The sequence below is a fragment of the Emydura macquarii genome, unplaced genomic scaffold (genome assembly GCF_026122565.2).
Source record: "Emydura macquarii macquarii isolate MOO-44397 ecotype Brisbane River unplaced genomic scaffold, CSIRO-AGI_Emac_v2 contig_3062, whole genome shotgun sequence".
Lineage (NCBI taxonomy): Eukaryota > Metazoa > Chordata > Testudines > Chelidae > Emydura > Emydura macquarii.
In genome coordinates this window covers 2,865,538-2,888,068 of record NW_027133199.1, presented here as the reverse complement: position 1 = coordinate 2,888,068, position 22,531 = coordinate 2,865,538, and the positions used below count along the sequence as shown (strand labels likewise).

The window sequence follows — 22,531 nt, the reverse complement described above, 5'->3', positions numbered from 1 at the left end:
CCGCTGAGGCACTTGTGAAGGGTAGTAATATAAGGCAAACCTGTGCTGCTTCTCTCTGTCCTGAAGCTGTGTAGGCTCTTGCTTGTGTAAGTCCACTTCCGTACTGAACAGTTCCATTGTATCCTTTGGAAGCAAATTCTCTTTCTTGATCCCAGCAATCTGATTCTGACATTTCTCCAGGTCCTCATTAAGAAATGTAATCTGGTTTTGGTTACTTCCTTCCTAAGAAAAAGGCCACATTTAGCTATTTTTATCTGCCGGTTAAATATTCAGAGGTTCTCAAAGGCTATCATGATCGAGAGTTCAATTGTGAATAAAACAACTGAAACACAAAGTTTATAATGTACAGCACCGTTTATATAGTACAGACATTATCCTGTCACTTTCAAATCTGGCCATTCAGGACTATGTTCTCTGTTCCTAGCAAACTGCCGGAAATAAAACTCCACCACAACTACCATCACCACCGAAGAAAGTTTACGGATATGAGTCAAAACAACAGAAAACATTCAAATAGATTTTAGGAATACTTTCAGTGAACCAACTTCAGTGGTCAGGCCCTTTTTAAAAGTGCCAGGAAACTGCATTGCATGAATAAGTCTACACAGTAACTGAATATAATGAGAAATTAACTGGCTATAATATAATCAAGTGAGTGGGTTCTAAAATGTATATATATACACACATCCCCTAATAAAATCTCACACATGCACACACAGGTATAATTTTTCAAACCTAGATGCTGAAAGTTAGGTTCCTAAATCCATAGTTAGGCATCTACCATTAAACATCAGTAATTGTCCTAAATTTTAGAGGAGCTGCACACCTGCAGCAACCATTAAAATCAAAGGTACTCTTGGGCGCGCTGTGCTTCTGAAAATCAGGCCACTTATTTTAGGTATCTATCGGTAGGCACCCATGTCTGAAAATTTTGAGCACACTGTACGTAAGGGAGAACAAGGAGCAAATACTTTTAAACACATGAATCTCTGTGCAATACCAAACACTAGAAAGGGGGCAGACCCACTTTATAAAGTTTCTCATTGAATATGAGAGGAAAGCTACACAGACTCCTAGTCAGAATGCTGCACATTTCATGGACTGGTACCGGTCATATTCAATTAGCTCCTGATACAGGCTTGTGGATTTACAATAACAAATGTGAGTGCATAACTTCCCAGTTGCCACTGACATATGCAATGAATGTTGAAATTCGTGATTGTTTGGTTGAATGTTTATTTCTGTTGTAAATTGTACTCTCAAAAAGCTCCATGGAACACAAATCCGCCCACCCAAGTAAAATGCTGATAAAAGTGCTAATGCCTTATGACTGTGAAGGGAAGGAGACCCCATCTGCTTCTAAACAGGAATACTGTCATTTAAAACCTAAAACAGTTTTCAGCATCTGATCAGTGACCCTATATGTCGATGAAGTAAGGATCAGAAGCTTGCCTGTTGCTTCTTCAGTGCTCTCACATTCTTCAGCTCCAGCTGGAGTTCTTCCAATTGTTTTTTTTGACTGATGCAGGATGCGTGTTGCTCAGACAGCTCCATCCACAGAGTTTCTAGCAACAACAACAAAAGATTTATCAGGACTGAAGGAGATAAGAGGCCATACATAAGGCAGTGCACACATCCACTTTTGCAATGGGAGGTGAAGAAGTTAAAGCGTTAAGTTTTGCCTTAACACTCAATTTTTCCACCATTCAGTCCATTTAATAAGACTGGAAAGAGCAGGAAGTACCCCCACACACTGTAAAAGATGAGCCTGTTGGCTCTAGTGGCACACGGCATCTGATAAATAATAACCACAAGTTATTGTGCTTCCACAATAAGGACTTCAAGCAGGAATCAGTGGGTGAGGTTCTATAACTTATGTTTTACAACAGTTCATATTGATGATCACAGTGGTCTCTTCTGGCCTTAAAATCTATGGGTGTACCTGCCCCATCCCCTGTATGTAATACTAGTGGTGCATAGAGGGCTATAAAGGAGCCACAGCTGGTTGGGAGAGAATTCCTCTGGTGTAGGAGCACTATAGAGCTGAGGTAAATGGCTCTATATCGGGGTAGTTAACTATTTTTTGTCAAGGTCCAAATTTCTTGGTCAAGGTATAGTCAAGGTCCAGACTCCCAAGAAAATAATAATAACAAATAATTATAATAATAAGTAAATAAAAAGATTTCAGGGTCTGTTCAAAAGCATCTGGCAGTCTGGATTTGGCCTGCAGTTGGCCTGTTGACTACCCCTGCTCTATATCAACCCTAGGCCCTGATATAGGAGGAATAAGGGGAGCAGGCCTGGGGGCAGATTGGGGCAGGAGGATGCCTGTATCACTGAGCACTACAGGAATGCTGTACTGCACCACAGACAGTCCTTTGGCATCTCAGGAGACGAAACACAGAATCCTCCGTATGAATGTGTAAGGCTTTACAAATGTATTAATAGTAAATGTTAATAAATCCATTAAAACCTTGCAAGCCAATTCAATTAATTTGAAACCCTTAAAAAACAACGGTGTTGCATCAGTGGGTAGAATTTGGCCTATTTTTTGTTTTACTTCATATTGGAGAGGTACATTAAGAGAGATATTTCTGTGTACATTACACTAAAACAAAGTCAACCAGCATGTAAATCTATGGACAGTTCCCTAAAATTTAGTTTAGGTATTTATACAGAATATATTATTGTTATAGTTCGTTTTTAGGGTACCTTGACATCATAACCTGGAAAGTAAATGAAATATTAATCTTTTAATCTTAAATTGCCTAAGGCTTAAATTTATATTTGATCTCAGGGGCTGGTATCTTTAAGAATATTCACATTATTCTTTTTTCAGCAAGAAAGCTCCCTTGAGTGAGCTTGACTAGTCTGAAACTTGATCATCAATTCAGTGGTTAGAAATACAAGAGGAAAAAGAACGCTTCTTAGGGAATGGTAAAGATGGATCCTTTTTCTTTTAATTTACTACCTCCTTAGTAACCAAATTAGAATCTCCTATAAGGTTCTTACACACACTCCTGACTTCCCAAGTTTTCTTTTCTGTACAGTCAGCTACCAACATCAAGTGAAAAGCTGGTTTTTCTAGCACCACATTTTTCATATTTTTGCAAATGAATAAGTAGTTTTAACTTCACAGAGGCTTGATTCCTCATTTTGGTTCTTGTTCAGCAAAGCCTGTTCTTATCTCCTAACATTTGAGTACTCCTACTGATTTCACCTGTTCTCCGACTTCCCTTTCACCTATGGGTGAAATTCACCACTGTACAGAGGGCCATCAAGAGACCTATTCACCACTTTGTCTCACCTATAATTTGAGACCAAGGTGTGTAGGCCTGTGGCAGCCCTTTGCACAAGGGTGAATTTCTACCCATATGTCCAATGTCCATTTTTTAATGGCTTTATGCTATTAGTTAGGTATTGTTAAATGGGTCTATATAATTTCATTATACAATAAAATATATTGCTTTTTCTTATGATTTCACACAATAAACAACTAAATGGTCACTTTTTGGCCAGATGAAAAAAACCCAAACACTTCACTTATGACCTAGTATCAGAAAAATCTCACTGGCTAAAAACAATTAAGACTGAAACAACTGCAAAAAAATTTACAAAAATAAAAGAGACTAAAGTGTAATCAGGGATATACAAACTTTACTCAAGTGAGGGCTATGATGGCAATTTGCCATGAACCTAGGGGATATGCCTAATTTGCAGAAAGTGGAGCAAATTGAAGTCTCTTAACTTTAAGGTGTTGTGCAAAGAGACCACAGATTCCACCATGCCATGCTCCCTCTAGACCTGAGCATTTTAGACTGAGGTACTTGCAGAGCACAGCTATAAGATAAAAGCTGCCATTGGAAGCATCGTAGAACTCAGTGGGATACACTTGACCTGATGTAAAGAAACAAAGGAAATCCCACAAATTCCAGCTATCATGTACTTAGCAATGTGACTGTGAAGGCAGCTTTGTTAAACAGGCCACTGACAACTAGGACCTATACTAACAATAAGTATGTATGGCTAAAACTTCAAGAAATACAGCAGGAGGCTAACAAAGAGTTGGGTTCACAGAGCATGGAACAGGGAATCCACAGAATGACCAGGGTAGTTCTCAAATCATAATAAAGTAGGAAGATCTGTGTGACATATGGCTTGCTATACCTCTCAAGGCAGCTTGTTGTTTTTGGATCAATTCACGTTCACTCTGTAATGCTTTCTTTGCCTTCTCTTCCAAGGCTTGTACTTCCAGTCTGTGAGACTGATGCTGGATTTTGATGCTGTCATCGAATTTCTTCTTCAAATGTTCTTCTGCCTCCTGCAGCCAAGATAAATATATGAAGGGCCTAATTCACCACTTTGTTATTCCCGCTTTAATGCAAGGATGCATCAGACCCTTCATACGCACAGCATATTTAATTCTCGCCATCACCAAATGTGATATTTCATTAAACAGGATTAGCAGAAGACACAAGAAAAAATTAAACCAAGTAACAAAGGGAAAGAAGAAGTTTTCCAGACCTCTTATATTAGAATTTGAGAGGTTCTCAATGTTTGTATCAGCTGTGAAACACAAATGTTGAAGTTTGTACTATTGGTCATTAGAAAGGTAAATTTTCTTCAGCTTCTAGTAAGGCCTCAATGTTATTGGTATATATTGGCCAAAACCTGCAGTCCTTATTTGGTCAATATTTGGGGGAGAAAAAACCCAAAAAACTACTATTGTCAGTGAAATCTTGACTGAGTCTAGTCTGCAGGATATGGCACTATATGATTGGGACATTCTGAGGGCCAAATCCTGCCCTATCTTAGATCTGTGCCACCTGACTGACTTCATTGTGGTTTCCCAAGTGTCCAAAGCAGAATTTGGTTCTGAATTTGTAAACAGATGGTCTAAGTTAAATTCCTCCTGGGTTGGTTATATCATATATAATGAGAAGGGTAATTTACCGCAGATGTGCAATATGGATATGCACTCAATGTCACAATCACATGGATATTTTAAAATTTACCTTTTTCTTGAATGGAAACCTCCTTTAGGACAATACACAGTATGAACCTTGATTATTATTTTTTCAATGAGGTAAATCTGCACAAGCATTTAAAAGCAGTGGTTTTTACACTTATATAACTGATTTTTTTTACACATTCTTTAATCTACACACATTGTTATATATAATAATTTTATTATACTTTAAAGTATTCTATGTAGAAATGAGTTACAGATGAACAAGAAAAAGTCAGAGTCCTATTAAAATATACTTTAAAATATATATTTCTTAGGAATTTCTGCTTATTTTTGAGGCCAGGCTCAGGTAATTCCTATTAAAACATTTCATTCACAGTGTGATCTGTATTCAAGCACTGACATAAATAAAGCACAAATGCAGGGCCATGAGCTATCAGAAGTGCAGGGTAGTCTGTTACGTGAAATAATAATGACCTATCTTTAGGATAATTGGAAATATCTGAATTTAGACAATCACCTCTCAGCTTATAGTTACCCTAAGATGATTTAAGTCTGAACCAAGTAAGAAAATAAAAATCACCACCACCACTAGTACAAAACTACCTTGAGTTCCTGATTTTTGCTTTTCTCTAGCATTTGTAGGGCTCTCTGATGTGATGCCTCCAGCTGTACTTTAACATTCTGACTTTGTTTAATGGTGTCTTGAAGATCCTGCAAAAGCTTCTCTTTTTCGTTGCTGGACTGTAGCATCTGCTCTTTCAGAGATTCTTTGAAGTTATTTGCTTGTTGGTCTAAAGTTTGCTTCAGCTGAGCAACCTTCAACAATGTTACAGTTACTGGGATGTGGTTAACTGTTATCATCATCAACTATTATTTATATTACCACAGTGTCTAAGAGCCCTAGTAAGGACCCCATTGTGCTATGTACTGTACAAACGACTTAGCAGCATCAAAACAGACTCATCTGAAGAAACCGTGTTCAGTTTTACTATGTGTTATGAATGTGTGATGCTCTATGAAAACAATAAGACATTCATTTTCTGGTGGAGGAGAACCCCTTATTTCTCTCAGGGGTGATGGTTCTTGCTTATCTTGTTCTGAAAATCATGGCCAGCTTGAAGAATGGTGGGTGCAATAGAACAGCTTGGGGATGGAGGTGTTAGATTGGTGGAAAACTGAGCAGTTCTCCGGGCTCCACAGAGATGCTAATACCCTCCCAGAAAGAATATAATGAAACATTACTCTCTTTTTTCCACACACCATGTTATACCCCATCAAGTAATTTACTAAAAAAAATAAAGAATCAGAGGTTTGAGCTCTTATCTTCCCAACTCATCTCCTGCTCATGTGAGTAGCGCATTGTCCAGGCTGCATAATAATGAAGAGCACAGTTACAGTGGTATTTGAGTTGTGACATTGAAGGGTCCACTTACAAAATGGTAGATGAAGTGTCTAGTGCAAAACTCCAATTAACAGTATTGGGAGTTCTGTGCATCACACCCTAGTTTTGTGCTTTCCCTCTCTCACTCTAGCAGATAAATACAGAAGAAATAATATTTACCATAAGAGTAACTAGAATTACAGATTTCTCTTTTGGGGGCAATGGGGCCATTTCGTGTGTGCACATTCCCTTTTTAAAAATTGCTACATTTTCTAAATAACCAGCGACAGAATTTTCCTAAAAGCTGCCATGACAAAATTAACTTCTGCAGATATCTCATGAGCCAAGGAGCACATTTACCGTGTAACGCCACTAAGGGTTTTGTCACTGTACCTGAGCTTGTAAATCCGCCTTTTGATTGTGCCATTCCTCCTGCAAAGCCTTTACGTCTTTTGCCTTCTCTTTCTGTAAAGAAGTGCGAGAAGGCTGTCGGTCTTCCCTTCTGGGGACACGTGCACTTTGCAGCCTTAAAGAAACAGAGTCCATGTTGTTAAAGGGAGAGCCTCGCAGGCCAACAAACCTGTATCCTTGTCATTTACTTAACGTGATAAACACATTTCCAGATTGGTTGAACTGCAGGTTTACTGCCTGTCTCCATGCTACTGGGTGCTCATTTTACTCTGCTTCGGTGTCGCGTGAGTTTTCTATGTTTACCTCAGCTAATTACAAATGGAAAAGCTTTATTAGCTGCTTATAGTCTGCAGCTGTTTTGCACTTGTGGCAGTCATTCCTGCCTGCACTGGCCAGAGGGAGGTGCTAATGAACAATGCAAGACCACCCTGTCATGCCACGCCACAGATTCCATGCACAGTTTCTCCCAGGGTCTCAGTGTGCTGCCTCTCCCAGTGCTGCCTCCGGGGGCTGAGCACTATCCCAGTGGCTTTACTTGACTTCTCCCCATTCCCAGACACACATGGCCCTGCTCCCAAGTACTCAGTGTGCCCTTATCCTTCCCGGGTTCAACACAGAACCTCTCCAACTTCTGAAGGGGTGCAGCTCACAGGGTCCCAGGACATTCCACTCCACTGTCTCCATTAACATACTCCAATTAAAACCTAAATTCCAAATCACTTTATAACTGAAGCCCTCTGATTACACTGTACCGTGGCTTGTCTTCATTTCTGGTCCCTGCCTGTGCTCTTAAGGGCTCTTGACATTTGCCCCTTTCTCTCTGCAGTTTAGACCTGTCTTTCTGCTGCAGAAATGGATCCTGGGATTAAAAGAAAAAGGCAAATATGAAGCTTGCTGTTAGAGATACCTGCAGCTTAAACACAACCTCTTTATTTCCATCGTAATGTTACTTTAATTTGCTATTTGTAATTTTTGTTCAAATTTCTTTCCCCTGCAAAACAATCAAAAGAGGATGTGAAGGAACTTTGCATATAAATGGCAGGGCTGGTATTGGGTTGTGTGTACTGTTTACTGCTTTGAGTAAAATAAAAGAGGGGTAGTCTTTGTTTCGGTGTATGTGATGTTCACACGAAGCATGTGGTAATAAATCTGCCATGGCCATGAATTTGCAGCACTGGGGACAAAACTCACTGGGGACAAAACCCAGACAGAAACTTCTGCTCCAACACCACAGGTCTCTAGCACCTGAGTCAAATCTGTCCCTTAGCTGTGTATGATTTTATATCCGCTATAGGCCGGCCAAAAAAGGGACTAAGTCTGTACCCATTCAGTTCCTGGGTACAGCATTGGTGCTCCTAAGTGCAAACCAGTATGCTATATTCCCTCCACTTAGGCAATGTTTGTCCTTGAGTGTCTGAGGCTCACAGGAGTTTCAAATCCACCATTTAGGCACCCGTTGCCTATAAATGTGTGGCTGTTTGTTGGCTCTGATTCTCCTGTGAGACTCAGGCATTCAAGGATGAGCTTGGATTAACAGGACAACGGTGAGAAAAGAATGTTATAGTGGCTTGTGTGAATTTGTCCCACTGCCCTTGTGGGATATATTATCAACTCTGATCATATATTTGATCCCCGTCTAGTAGCTGTTTCACAAAGGACTGAAGTCTTAGCAGTAATACAGGTAGTGTGGATCCTCCGTTAGCTCAAGCAGTAGAAGTCCATGGTTTGGATTGCTTAATTCCTCAGCTTCATCACTGATGCGGCATGTGTAGCAGTTTAGCTGGTGAACACGGCCATTTGTGTCCATGAATGCATTACAGTGTTTGTACTTAAGATACGACAGAAGTCTGCAAACAGCGGTAAGCCTTGCTAAAAAAAGCTCTCTAACAGGGCTGCCAAGAACAAAAAGCTTACCTAACAGGAAAATTGAATCAACCCTGAGGATTTATATATATATATATATATATATATCATACTTCCTCTACTCACCATTCATTAAATGCATAGAGAAAGTTGGTAGCAAATTCAAATCTCTGATGTGTGGCCAGGTCTATACCACTGCCACATCTTTCAAATATTCATCCTGGGAGGCTCAGGGTGTGGATTGGATCGGGGGGCTGGAAGTGGATATTGGAGCTTTACACATAGTTTGACAGCTCAAATCAAGCTGAGCTCAGTAGCGAAAGAAAGTTACAATCTGGCAGTCTACATGAACCATCTGGGTGGCCTATGCAAAGTCAGGTGGTAGTCTCAGTCTATCAATGAGAGTTCAGTGGCACTTTAAAGACTAACACATTTATTAGGGCATAAGCTTGTGTATATATACCTACCTAACTGAAGTTTCCAAATCATGCATCTGACAAAGTGGGTTTCTGCCCACGAAAGCTTATGCCCAAATAAATTTGTTAGTCTTTAAGGTGCCACAGAACTCTCGTCGTTTTGCTGAAAACAGACTAACACAGCTACCCCTCTGGAAGTCTCAGTCTAATTTCCAAAGGACAGGTGCACCCATCACAAAAAAAATAAAATAAAATAATAAAAATCACACGCTACTAGTTATACTGAGACTTGTTACTTAATGTATATAGAAACTAAACTAGCTCCATCTAGTGTGCTTGTGGAATCATGGCAAAAAGCACAAGTTGTGCATGTACAGTTAAAATCACTCTGGCAGGAATAAACACTCTACACATAGTTAATCTGCAATACATTTAGTGCCATCTATTGGCAAAATTATATAAATTCTATTTTGCGAGGACTAAGAAAGACCGCTGGCATAAGCATTCAGTTTCGTTTATCTCCATAAAATATGTGCTTATTAAGATCAAATGTAAATTTAATGCACCACATCTAAGAATATGTCTATCTGCACATTTGTAAAAAGGAGTAAAAACAGCATGCATCATGTTGAGTGAACAATGAGCATAGTCAAAAAAAATAGCCTTTTGATATAAAAGATCCCATATGACAAAATCAGCCAAAAAATAGAACGCTTGGGGCAAAGAGCTGCATTTCAGAAATACAGCTCAAGACTGAGGGCCTGATCCTCAGTGGATCGCTTATTAGTCACAACGTCAGTGGGAGAGCTCTACACACCAGGCTCTGCACAGAGTATGGGCCCAATCCTGCAGACATTTATTCATGTGACTAGTCTTCACCCACTCATGTAGTCCAACTGAGTGCAAGGGAAGTGCTTGCATGAATAAGGACTACCTGCATGAGTAACTGTATACAGGATCACCCTTTATTATTAATTGATATGGGGTGATTTTTATTTATATATTTACACATTTTTATGTAATGTTCTAAGTGACTAACTACAATGGCTACAAGCACACCTAGTGCAGGCAAATACTGGGCAAGCATCCTTCATCCACCTGCCAACTGCACCCACCTTCCCTCACCGCTGCTATTTTAGCCTCAAGTCTCACTGAAAAAGAGATGGCTACTCAGGTCAAATTCTGTAATTAGCCCAACTGGCCACTTGGGCCTAAGATGAAACCAACACATTTTTTGTGACTTATGACCTGTGGCAGTCACAGCTGTTTTACCACGTGTAATGGAAAGACAGCACTTACTGAAGTTTCTAGTTACTGCTATTGCTGATGCTGATAAAATTAGCCTTCCAAATAACACAGGGTATGTCTACACTAATGGGTTTACACACGTGTCAAGGTTTCTGCCCTAGCATTCACACTGGAAGCCCTTGGACATGCATCTAGGGGCTATGGAACATGAGGAAGCATACCTGTGTGTTACCATCTGACCCGCCTACGTACCTGCCCACTTCGTGATGTGGGTGTAGCAATGACATGGTGAACCACCTTTGAGACAACATAGTCCTCCAGTGTCACTCCCACAATTTCCTGTCTGTATGTTCCTGCCTTTCAGCCTCCTCAGTTCCCTCCCACTTGGTCTCTGTGGGCCAGAAGTTACCTAATGTTTCTGTTCCCTTGAACAGCGTTTAACCTCCTCCTCTTTTGTGCGCAGGAACTGTGCTGACAACTTGCTCCAGCGGATTCCTGCCCTGCCATCTCAAAATGTCCAAACCCCAGCGTAACTCAAACCACACCAAGTGCTGTCTGGTGACCTGAGCCATGACTTTAGCAGGAGCTCATGTAATATTCATCTCAATGAAAAGATTTCAGAGGCTAGCTGAGCAGGACTATCTGCTGGCGGCAGAGGAGGTACGCAGAAGTCTTCCAAGGGGTATATCAACTCATCTAGACATTTGCCTAGTTTTACAACAGGCTACATAAAAAGCACTAGCGAAATCAGTACAAACTAAAATTTCATACGACTTGTTTATACTGCTCCATACACTATACACTGAAATGTAAGTACAATATTTATATTCCAATTGATTTATTTTATAATTATCTGGTAAAAATGAGAAAGGAAGCAACTTTTCAGTAACAGAGTGCTGTGACACTTTTGTATTTTTATGTCTGATTTTGTAAAGCAAGGAGTTGTTAAGTGAGGTGAAACTTGGAGGTACGCAAGACACATCAGACTCCTGAAAGGGACACAGTAGCCTGGAACAGTTGAGAGCCGTTGGCCTATACCACAGGGCAAAGGACTCCAATGACCAGTCTGGTCATATGCCCAGCACATGCCCTTGCAATGGGGAGCTCAGCATGGTGCTTAGCACCAACCCAACACGGAGACCAGCAGCTGACATCATTCCCTCCTAAATACAGAGGGTCTTGTCACGAGGCAGGAGGAAGGGCGGGTGGGCATGACAGCAGATGGCAGTACAGGGAACCTGCGCTCCCAGAAGCTACCCATGAAACTTGATGCTCCCCCTCAGGAAACCCAGCAGAATGGTTTAACTGAGAGTTGTGGCAGATTCCCTCAGATCCTGTGGATCACCCAGGGGAGACGGAGTGTGGCGCTGGGTTGGGGCCCCAATCCACAGTTTGGTAAGCGCCAACTGTCATGTTTCCTATTATTATTGCCATGTGCTTCTTCTTTGGTTTTGAGGGCAGGGTTTTCGGGATATGACAAATAAAAATCTTTTCATGCAGGAGGATGCTCGATTCCAGGAGGACATCTGTTTATCCCGGGTGGCAGGTACTACACTTCAGTCACCCCTACAGTATATTCCCTGCAAAATGCTCCCCCGCCACCATGAGCTACCCAAGATGGATGTCAGGTAGAGAAAAAAGTTAAACACCACAAAATACTGTTTATCTTGGATGGCAGTTGGTTATCTACAGAACCCCATAAAGAATTCCTGACCACCACGACCCTGCCCAACCTCTCCCTCGCAAGCTACCCGAGATGGATACCAAGCAGAAGAAAAAAAGGTAACAGTTATGTAAACTCAACCATCTGTTTCATAGTTGGTATCCAATTAAGCCTTTCAATAGGTGTATGGGATGCAAGGCCTAGCAGGAATGCAGAATTTTGCCCATAATGCTTTTTGTAAAACTGGGATTGACTACATGATGTTGCTGGTGTATTCCTTGGTTTTCCCATCAACTACTCCTTACAAGCATGTTCGGCTGCAGGAACTGGGAAAGTTAATTGTGACTGTCATTGTTTTTAGTTCATTCATCCTGTTCTTGGTACAGACACGTATTTTGGCTACCACATTACTGTCCCCTCTGGTAGTGCTTATAAGTCTGTAGGGCTTCAAAAAGTGGCAAAGTTCTTTTTGACAGTCACTCATTTGTCTTAGCAATGCTACATATGCATGCTTTGGCTAGACAATACTTGTCCCATGTTGGGGTGATGGTATGTCCATTGCAAGTCCATTTTTATTCTTCTGGACTCTTTGAAAGGCCATTTCAGCTGATTGCTCATGCAGCAGGCAGTGCTATGCTCCCTGATGTGTCATGGTTTTCTCTTGATGGTACAGGGGGTGTTGGGGCAATCAGTGTAGCCAGTGGGATTTTCAGGAAGCTGGTGTTGAGCCCACCAGGTTCTTAGGGGTTATCCTTAGCTGCTACACCATGGTGGTTCATTGAATAGCCACACTTGACCAGTCTTAGTGCTAGAGACCCACAGCAACTATGCCCAAGTCTCTGACTGGATGGACAGGTAACACTGCATTGGGTATCTGGACTATATAAAGACCCCAACAGGAAGAGGAAGCTGTCTGAGTAACAGACCATTGTCTGGTAGTTTCTGCCTGACCCTACTTTGTTGCCCTGCAACCTTGCCCAACCTCACCTCCCCAACCACTGAACCAGCCCCTTGGATTGGGCCTTCCGGCTACTGATGCCTGAGAAAATTCCAACCATTTCCCCAGACTGCCTCTGATATTGATTAACTTCCTGGCTACCCGACACCCCACACACACTTGACTATGGCTCTGGACTGCCCCCTAGCTGCTTTGGCCACTAGTCATTACAGTTGCTCAGACCACTTCGGTCTCAACCTAGGCGTGTCCTACCTGAAAAGGCTATGGAACCCACAGCTGCGATGCCACAGGGGACGCAGAGCCTCCAGGAGCAGATCACTTGCCTGCAGTTGGAAAACCAAGCCTTATAATGGACCAACTTCATGCAGAAAGCCACATCCTGCAAGAATAGCTCACAGGACTACAAGAGGGAACAACTCCTGCAGCCCCACAGCCCACTTCGCCTTCAGGAGCCAAACCAACAGTACCTTACCAGAGTGCTACAACGGGACCCATCGCAAGCTCTGGGGTTTAATGACCCAGTGTGGGCTAATTTCTTTCAATGCAATAAAGGTATTCAAATGAATGCAGAAGTGAAATGGGCTATTAATGTTAGTGCCTAAAATCAAAATTCTCCTCTCCATTATAGAATCATAGAATCATAGGACTGAAAGAGACCTCAAGAAATCTTCTAGTCCCGTCCCCTGCACTCAAGGCAGGATGAAGTATTATCTAGACCATCCCTGACAGGTGTTTGTCTAACTTGCTCTTAAAAAAAATCTCCAATGACAGAGATTTCATAACTTCCTGAGGCAATTTATTTCTGTGCTTAACAACCCTGACAGTTAAGAAGTTTCTCCTAATGTCCAACCTAAACCACCCTGGCTGCACTTTAAGCCCATTGCTTCTTGTCCCATCCTCAGAGGTTAAAGAGAATAATTTTTCTCCCTCCTCTGTGTAACAATCTTTTATGTACTTGAAAACTGTTATGTCCCCTCTCAGTCTTCTTGTTTCAAGACTAAACAAACCCAATTTTTTTTCAATCTTCCCCCATAGGTCATATTTTCTAGACCTTTAATCATTTTTGTTGCTCTTCTCTGGTCTTTCTCCAATTTGTCCACATCCTTCATGAAATATGGCACCCAGAACTGGACACAATATTCCAGTTGAGGCCATATCAGCACAGACTAAAGCGGAAGAATTACTTCTTGTGTCTTGCTTACAACCAGGCCTGCCAATGGGGGAGTAGGAGGGAGGGTAAGGATGGCAATTGCCCAGGGGCAGACAATTTAAAAGGGCCCAGGAGGATGGGAGGATAGATATGTATCCTCCTCTCCTCCACACCCCTTTCCCCCGAGGCCCCCGCTGCTCATGCTCTCTGCCTCGCCCCTGAGCTGAGCTAATTTATTACGCACCATGCAGGATCCCAGGTGGCTGAGGAGGTGGTAATCTGCTATTCAGCTTCCCGGGTTCATCAGTAACCTACCTGGGGAGTCCAAGGGAACTGGGAAGCTGAGTAGCAGATACTGCCTCCTCAGTCACCTGGGAACCTGCATGGCACATAATAAATAAGTAAAAACATCTGGCAGAAGCCCACTCGGACCTCAGCCATCCCTATCTAGGAGGGCCTTTGACTATTCTGTCCTGGGGCCTGGAACTGCTGTCGGTAGGCCTGCTTACAACACTCCTGCTAATACATCCCAGAATGATGTTTGCTTTTTTTTTTTCTCAACAGTGTTACATTGTTGATTCACATTTAGCTTGTGATCCACTGTGACCCCAGCTCTGGGCACTGGTGAGGCCACATTTGGAGTACTGTGTCCAGTTTTGGGCAGTATCCAGTATCCAGGATGTGGATAAATTGGAGAGAGTCCAGCAGAGGGCAACAAAAATTATTAGGGGGCTGGAGCACATGACTTACGAGGAGAAGCTGAGGGAACTAGGCTTGTTTAGCCCGCAGAAGAAAAGAATGAGGGGGGATTTGATAGCAGCCTTTAACTACCTGAAAGGGGGTTCCAGGGAGGATGGAACAAGGCTGTTCTCAGTGGTAGTAGATGACAGAACTAGGAGCAATGGTCTCAAGTTGCAGTAGGAGAGGTCTAGATTGTATATTAGGAAAAACTTTTTCACTAGGAGGGTGGTGAAGCACTGGAATGGGTTACCTAGGGAGGTGGTGGAATCTCCATCCTTAGAGGTTTTTAAGGTGCAGTTTGACAAAGCCCTGGCTGGGATGATGTAGATGGGGTTGGTCCTGCTTTGAGCTGGGGATTGGACTAGATGACCTCCTGAGGTCCCTTCCAACCTTAATCTTCTATGATCCCTTTCTGCAGTACTCCTTCCTAGGCAGTCATTTCCCATTTTGTATGTGTTCAGCTGATTGTCCCTTCATAACTGGAGTACTTTGCATTTGTCCTAATTGAATTTCATCCTATTTACTTCAGACCATTTCTCCAATTTTTCCAGATCATTTTGAATTTTAATCCTATCCTCCAAAGCACTTGCAACCCCCCCCCCCCCCCCAAGCTTGGTATCATCCACAAACTTTATAAGTGTACTCTCTAAGCCATTACCTAAATCATTGATGAAGATGTTGAACAGAATTGGATCCAGAACTGATGCCTGCAGGTGCCCACTTGCTATGCCCTTCCCACTTGACTGTGAACCACTGACAACTACTGTCTGGGATTTCCAACCAGTTATGCACCCATCTTATAAGTAGCTCCATCTAAGTTGTATTTCCCTAGTTTGTTTATGAGAAGATCACACGAGACAGTATCAAAAGCCTTATTAAAGTCAAGCTATAATACGTCTACGGCTTCCCCCCCCCATCCACAAGACTTGTTACCCTGTCAAAGAAAGTTATTAGGTCGGTTTGACATGATTTATTCTTTACAAATCCATGCTGACTGTTATTTATCACCTTATTATCGTCTAGGTGTCTGCAAATTGATTGCTTAATTATTTGCTCCATTATCTTTCTAGGTACTGAAGTTAAACTGACTAGTCTGTAATTTCCTGGATTGTCCTTATTCCCTTTTTTTTTTTTTAATAGATTAGCACTATATTTGCCCTTTTCCAGTCCTCTGAAATCTCACCCATCTTCCATGACTTTTCAAAGATAATCGCTAACAGCTCAAATATCTCCTCAGTCAGCTCCTTGAGTATTCTAGGATGTGTTTCATCAGGCCCTGGCAGTTCTTGAGTTGAGTATTCTGTGCTCTCTACAGATGTGGGAATCCCTATCTACCTAGGTTTTGGGTGCATTAGAAATGCCCTATATGGATAAGTCAGACAGATGGACACCAGTGAAAGATGTGAAAGGGGCTTATATGGCCCCCATCATCTTATTATAATGCCTCACAATCTTTAATGTACTTATCCTTACAATACCTCTGTGAATGAGGAAATTACTATTATCCCCATTTTACAAATGGGGAGCAGAGACACAGAAAGACTAAGCAACTTGCCCAAGATCATACAGGAAGTCTTACAGGAAAAACTTGGGTCTCCTAAGTCCTACCTAGTGCCCTAATTCTTGGATCATCCTTCTCTCTGGTGCCTGCAGGAAGAGTGAAATATCGGAGTTGAACTCTGCTCTTGGAATCAAAGAGAAGAATTTGGCTTATTATACTATCTACATGATTAAAGAGAAGATCTGATGTTCTTATTGCTATCCCCTATTGCAAGTGACTGCCTTCATATGAAAGACTTAAAACTGTCTTCTGATGCATTCATATAAGTGTTGCTACATTTGAGAGTGTGTTCAGTAAGACAAACTTGGGCACCATGATGTTTCAATGTTTCACTCACAATACAATTATATTTTATCAAAATGGCATGATATAGCAAAACATCACAATGTAGTGACACAGTGTCACCATGTGATGTTGTTTTGCTGGCTCCTAGGTTAATTCAGGCTCATTTAAAGGTCACATCTTCAGCCCATCAAAACTCAGGGCAATTCCTAAGGAGGAAAACCAGGATGGGTTACCACACTACCATTGTTCTTACGTGTACTCTGATAGCAGCTCGAAGCCTTGATCAAGGATCAGGGGGCCCCATTATGCTAGGTGGTGTCCACACATAACAGTGCTATGTATTTTGTAATATCAGCTTCTACACTTTAGCACATATGGAGGAAGCTCCTAAAGCTTAAAGGAGGAGTTGACCAAATATGCCTAGGCTATGGAATTTCATTTTAGTCCATTTCCTATATGCCTCCTTCTGAGAGCCAGAAGAGGTGAGAATTTGATTTATTTAGTTTACCTAGAAAATCTCAGTGGTATATAAATATTGTGTTTCCTGGAGCATCCAGAATAAGATTGAATTATAATGCTTCCCTCCACTCTGCACAGCACTCTCACTGCATCAGCCCTACCACAAATGTGCTTTATTCAGCCAAGGAAGCTATTTTTACGTCTGAAACTGTATCCAGGTTAGAACTGGATTCGTGACAGCACACTGCTTAATCTTAGAGGCAGAAGCTGAAGACTGAGATTTAAATGGTCCCAGCTGGAAATCATGCCTTCAACAAAACACAATACTGTTAATATAGTACATGGTGGTGACCGGGCTGTGAATACTCATGTTCATATGACCTCAATCCTTGGGCAATCGTGCCAAGAAACGATGGGTTTAGACAGGCAGTTTACAGAGTGAGATCAAGAATGCACTTGTGTTCTTCCATGGGAAATCTCTTTATGCCAGCACTTGCAGATGAATTTACCACATGGTGAATGGAACTTCTTCATATAATGTACAGTCAACCGGTGGAACTCATTGCCAGGGGATGTTGTGAAGGTCAAAACTATAACTGGATTCAAAAAAGAATTCAGTAAGTTCATGGAGGATAAGCCCCATCAATGGCCATTAGCCAAGATGTTCAGGGATGGAACCCCATGTTCTGAGTGGCCCGAGCCTCTGACTGCCAGAAGCTAGGAGTGGATGACAGGAGATGGGTCACTCAATGATTGCCCTGTTCTGTTCATTCCCTGTGAAGCACCTAGCATTGGCCACTGTCAGAAAACAGGATATGGGCTAGATGGACTATTGGTCTAACCCAGTATGGCCGTTCTTATGTGTCTCTTGAGATTACAATGATGTCATCGCTACGCCACAGGACTGGGGGCCAGGAGACCTATTCCTATATTCCCTGTACTGCCAGTAAGACTTTCTCTTTGACCTTGAGAAAGTCACTTAATGTCTCTCTGCCTCAGTTTCCCCATCTGTAAAATGTGATCAATAATATTTATTTGCAGGTAAATCTTAAATCATTATAGTTTGTAAAGTTCTTTGAGATCTTTGAATGGAAGGTGCTCTATGAATGCACAGCATCATTATGACAGCTGATGATATCCCAAAACAATCAACACTTATTACCACTATAACATTCAGGCATTATTTGAGAAGGACATTATTTCATGGCAAGGAAGAACCTCTCAACTTTAAATGTACTTAGAATATATGTATCTTTGCAGGCTGACAGAAAGGTACAAAGAGTATTGTGACTTCTGGCTTCCCAAAAGACACACTATATTGTATCAGGCTCCCTGGAGGCCACAAAAAGACCATCTGAGATATGTCAAATGTATGTCACAAGTTATCATCCTCAGGCAGTCTTTTCACAGGAAATGCTGCGGGCAAGAGGCACAGGGATAGAAACTGAAGCAAAAAGGATTTAGATGGAGTTCAGATTACAGTTATATTATAGGTTCATGACAGTAGCAAATGAGTAGAAGGCCCACAACACAATTGTTTGATGTTGAAATGTGCAGTTCCTCTTCATTCCGGGCAATGGAAGATCATGTTTTCTGTGTCTTTGTAAACTGAATTATAGTAAATGAGGAAGACAGAGATCATGACAACTATCCTGAGTCTGTAAATACTAGTTGAGAGAGCATTAGTGTTTTCATTGGCAGCAGGTGATGTCATTAATGCTCTCAGTAGCCCATCCCCTCTGTTGGAAGTGAAACAGTTTAGAAGTGGTGAAATGGGGAGGATACAAGGTGATGGGAAATCTAAATTGCAACATAAAATCAAAAGTGCCTACCTGTACCTCACTACTTCCACAGTGTGGGCTATCTGATTCCTGTTGCCTCTCATGATTTTTTCTGGAGTGAGATTGAAGAAATTCTTTGTATTTGGGAATATCCTGGTTTTGCCTGATAAAATCTTCAAGCCTTAAAACCTAGGTTGGCAGGTGAGAAAAACAATGACGACAGATGAAAATTTCCCCATCACCAAAATCCATCTGCTTATCTTTAACATAATCCCAGAGAAGCAAATTATAGGTCAATTAATTTGGTATTCCGGGCAGGGCACCAAATGTAATAAGATGGAAAAGTAAATACTATGTTAAGAATCATCAGTGCATTTCACCATTGCATGGATTTCAATTGTAATATGATGAGAACTAGGAATTTCCTGACCTCCGATAGCTTGTTTCATAATCTTTCCATGAGATAAAAGTTAAAAATGCTCACAGGCAAAAATCTCTCAGCAGCATATGAAAAGGAAATATTCTGTATGGAAAGTTTGAAAACAGGTAACGTTTCCCTAGGAGACCTGGATGATGCAAGGGAGAAGGCTGGGAGAGGGTAAAAATGCATTTCAGATTCATGTAAATCAAAATTCACAATTGTCAGCATTCTTAAAGGTGTACTGCTTCCCGGGGTACATAAGTGCTTTTGTCAGAGTTCTGTTTTTATTTTGACATGACATGACGTGACCTACAGTCACGGCCTCTTCAGTCATTATACTCCACTGGATAAACATTTTGGCTAATGGACTTTTTTTGGGAACATACATATTATTTAGCCAATTGACCATACAAAACAGGTGCTACAGAGAAATAATCAGGATTTAACATATTTCAGACTTGTTTTTCAGCTGGATTCTGTATTAAAATAGACACCTTTACATTAAAAATGAACTAGGGGTACACTGTGACTTAGCACAATCTTGAGTAAGGCCTGGTGTGTAAGCTGCAGAACTCCAGGAGACAATATGACTGAGAGACACAGCATGCCTCTGGGTCCGAATTCATCCCCTGCATCCTTTTCTTTCCAGGTGGAGGTGTATGTGGAGTTTGACTAATTGCTGCCTTTATCCAGCAGTAAATTACCATCCATCCCATGCTAGCTCAGCTACTCTGGCTAGTGAGCATGGAGGGTGGAGCCAAAGCTCCATTCCTTTCCCCTGTCTGTCACATGCTCCGTGGAGTGAGTAAGCAGTTAAGCTGCCACATGTACTCCTAGGCACCTGGATCCAAGATCTGCGGAGCCCTTAGAGGGGAACTAGTAAAATGCTTATTCCCTTGTGCACGGGCACATAGTCCAAATCCCAATGTTGCCCTCGTTAAGTCCAATTTCTCATTAAAGAGCTAGGGGACCAAAAATTTAAAAAAAAAAAAGAGTGAGACTGTATGAAGCTCAGCCTGAGTGAACATTAATACAGTTTTATTAAAATCTTTGTTGACATTTAAAAATAATAATTTTTGATATTTCTATCTATAGTCTTTGCAAATTCCCTTGCAGGATAGTTGCAGACAGCGAGGATTATGAATCTCAACAAGAACCTTTCAAACGAGAAGAAAAATCAAGTGTCCTTTTAATATTAGGATGGATTTATGCCCAGCATACCTCAAGTGAAGAGTCCTGAAGTTTCCTACATAGGACTTCTTTCTCCTTCTCTAGCTGCTTTATTTCATTCTCAGAATTCTTTTTTAATTCTTCTAACTGCATCTGAACATCCTAAAAGTGAAGAGAACAATTGCAAACCTGCAGGAGTGTACATCATGGAAGGAAGGAAAGAATGTGTCTCAGGAGGGTGGAAGAGGCATGGACAATATGTTGCAGGAACATGAACAGAAGCAGGTCACAGAAGTCTGTACAGTACTATGAATGCTAATAATAATACTTAAGCACTTGCATGGCACTTTTTATCCAAGGATCATCACAGCTTTTTGCAAAAAAAAAAGTTAAGTATCCTTATCCCCATTTTAGATCTATCTGCCTGTCTTAATTAGAGTTTTCTGTTGCACCCATCACTGTAGTATCTAAGTGCTGTTGGATAATGAAAGAGAGAGAGAGAAGGGAAGTGATTTGGCTGAGGTCACAGAATGAATCAGTAGAAGAACTTAAAATAATGGTCTTATGGAAATCAGTCCAGCGCTCTGTCCCCTAGACCACATTGTCTCTCAGCAAAGGATTGCAAAAGTATTGGCAGAGCATTGGTAGTGAACGTGCATTAACAGACATAATGGAATTCGGCCACTAATTTCTGCATTTTAGACAACATAATTATGAATCAATATTCTGAAACCATATCTCATTACTTTGCAAGCAACTTTTATGCGGAGCAATCACTCAGTGCAAGTCTCCTACAAACAGTCCATTAGGAACTGTTATCCTTGACCCTGATGATGCTTTCAGCATAACTGAATTGTGGTGAAGATTTCCACGGGAAGGAGGGAGGGAATTTCAGCTGAAGAATTCAGATAAACTTTCTCAAGGCTTATTTGCAGAATTCACACTCTGGTGTGTCTCCTCAGATTCATCAAGGCTGCGTCCGTGCATTCTGAATAGCTATAACAGTTTACTCAGTGATACACACTACTATCTTGTAGTGTCTCTCCTTACATTAATTACAGAGCCATTTAAGGGTTTCATTCTGTTTCTGCAATCAGTGTAGACTTACACTGGCTGTGGTCTCAATCTTCCGCCAAAAAGCAGCTTGGAGTATTAAAACTGCAACGGATAAACGACACTTGTCTGACATTGCATCAATGTTAAGAAGGATTAATTTAAAGATGTATTAATGTGAAAACCATCCACCACATTTTTAAACATGTATTTACTATAATAATCAAAGTCTGAGGACTATTAATCTCAGTACAGTTTCCAGTGGAAAAGTGTGTACATTACAACTGCAACCTTAATGACAAACCCAGTGGAGAAATCAAGAACTAAATGAAGGATGAACTGCCATCTTGCACCCTTAGAAATTGTCCTCCAGTTCAAAATTGATGCCCATTGGCAGGATAATGAGCAGAAGCGTGATGAGCGTGATGTGGCTCATGCTGTATCTGCTCAATGGATAGAGGACTTCAGCGTCTAGGGTTGTCAATCCAGTGCATTTATAGTTAATTAAAATCTCCTTTCAAGGCATGCATATCTCAGAACACATCATTGTCAAAACAGAAGGTAGGGATTTAGCCAGTTTAACTCATCTAACCCCCTGTGCTTTGAGCTGAATATGTATCCCATAGTGTCTGAATATCTGCACAGTTAGTGTGTTCATTTACTGTAGAAAGATAATGTGCAACTCCTAAATATTTCCTTGAGCAATCTGTATTTGAAGCTCATTTGCATACTTGCTCTTCTCATCTGTGTCAACTTGCTGACTGAAAACATTTATCTAGCAGGTCTTGAGAGACCACTACCAGAGGGGGTGGGGGTGAAGATGCCAATTCTAAGAACTTCAGCCCCAGTGGAAGTCTATAATGTTTAAAGCAGAATGACTTAAAACATTCAACATAACAGAATGAGAATGTAAACTACTGAGGAGACAAATACTATAATTAAAGGGAAGGTATCACATTAGCAAACACAAGAAAGAGTAATGAGGATTCCTTATAGCT

General features: G+C 41.3%; 1 protein-coding gene across 1 annotated transcript in view; it reads right to left on the bottom strand.

Moving 5' to 3' along the window:
* The window catches only part of FAM184B (family with sequence similarity 184 member B), a 73,617-nt gene that overhangs the window by 9,111 nt on the left and 41,975 nt on the right, over positions 1-22,531 (bottom strand). Inside the window, exons 6-13 of the mRNA XM_067530314.1 lie at positions 20,532-20,642; positions 18,941-19,078; positions 7,517-7,623; positions 6,747-6,879; positions 5,576-5,788; positions 4,168-4,321; positions 1,453-1,565; positions 41-222 (exon numbers count right to left, since the gene is read on the bottom strand). Of these exons, the coding sequence (XP_067386415.1) occupies positions 41-222; positions 1,453-1,565; positions 4,168-4,321; positions 5,576-5,788; positions 6,747-6,879; positions 7,517-7,623; positions 18,941-19,078; positions 20,532-20,642 (1,151 nt within the window). The remainder of the gene's footprint in view (positions 1-40; positions 223-1,452; positions 1,566-4,167; positions 4,322-5,575; positions 5,789-6,746; positions 6,880-7,516; positions 7,624-18,940; positions 19,079-20,531; positions 20,643-22,531) is intronic.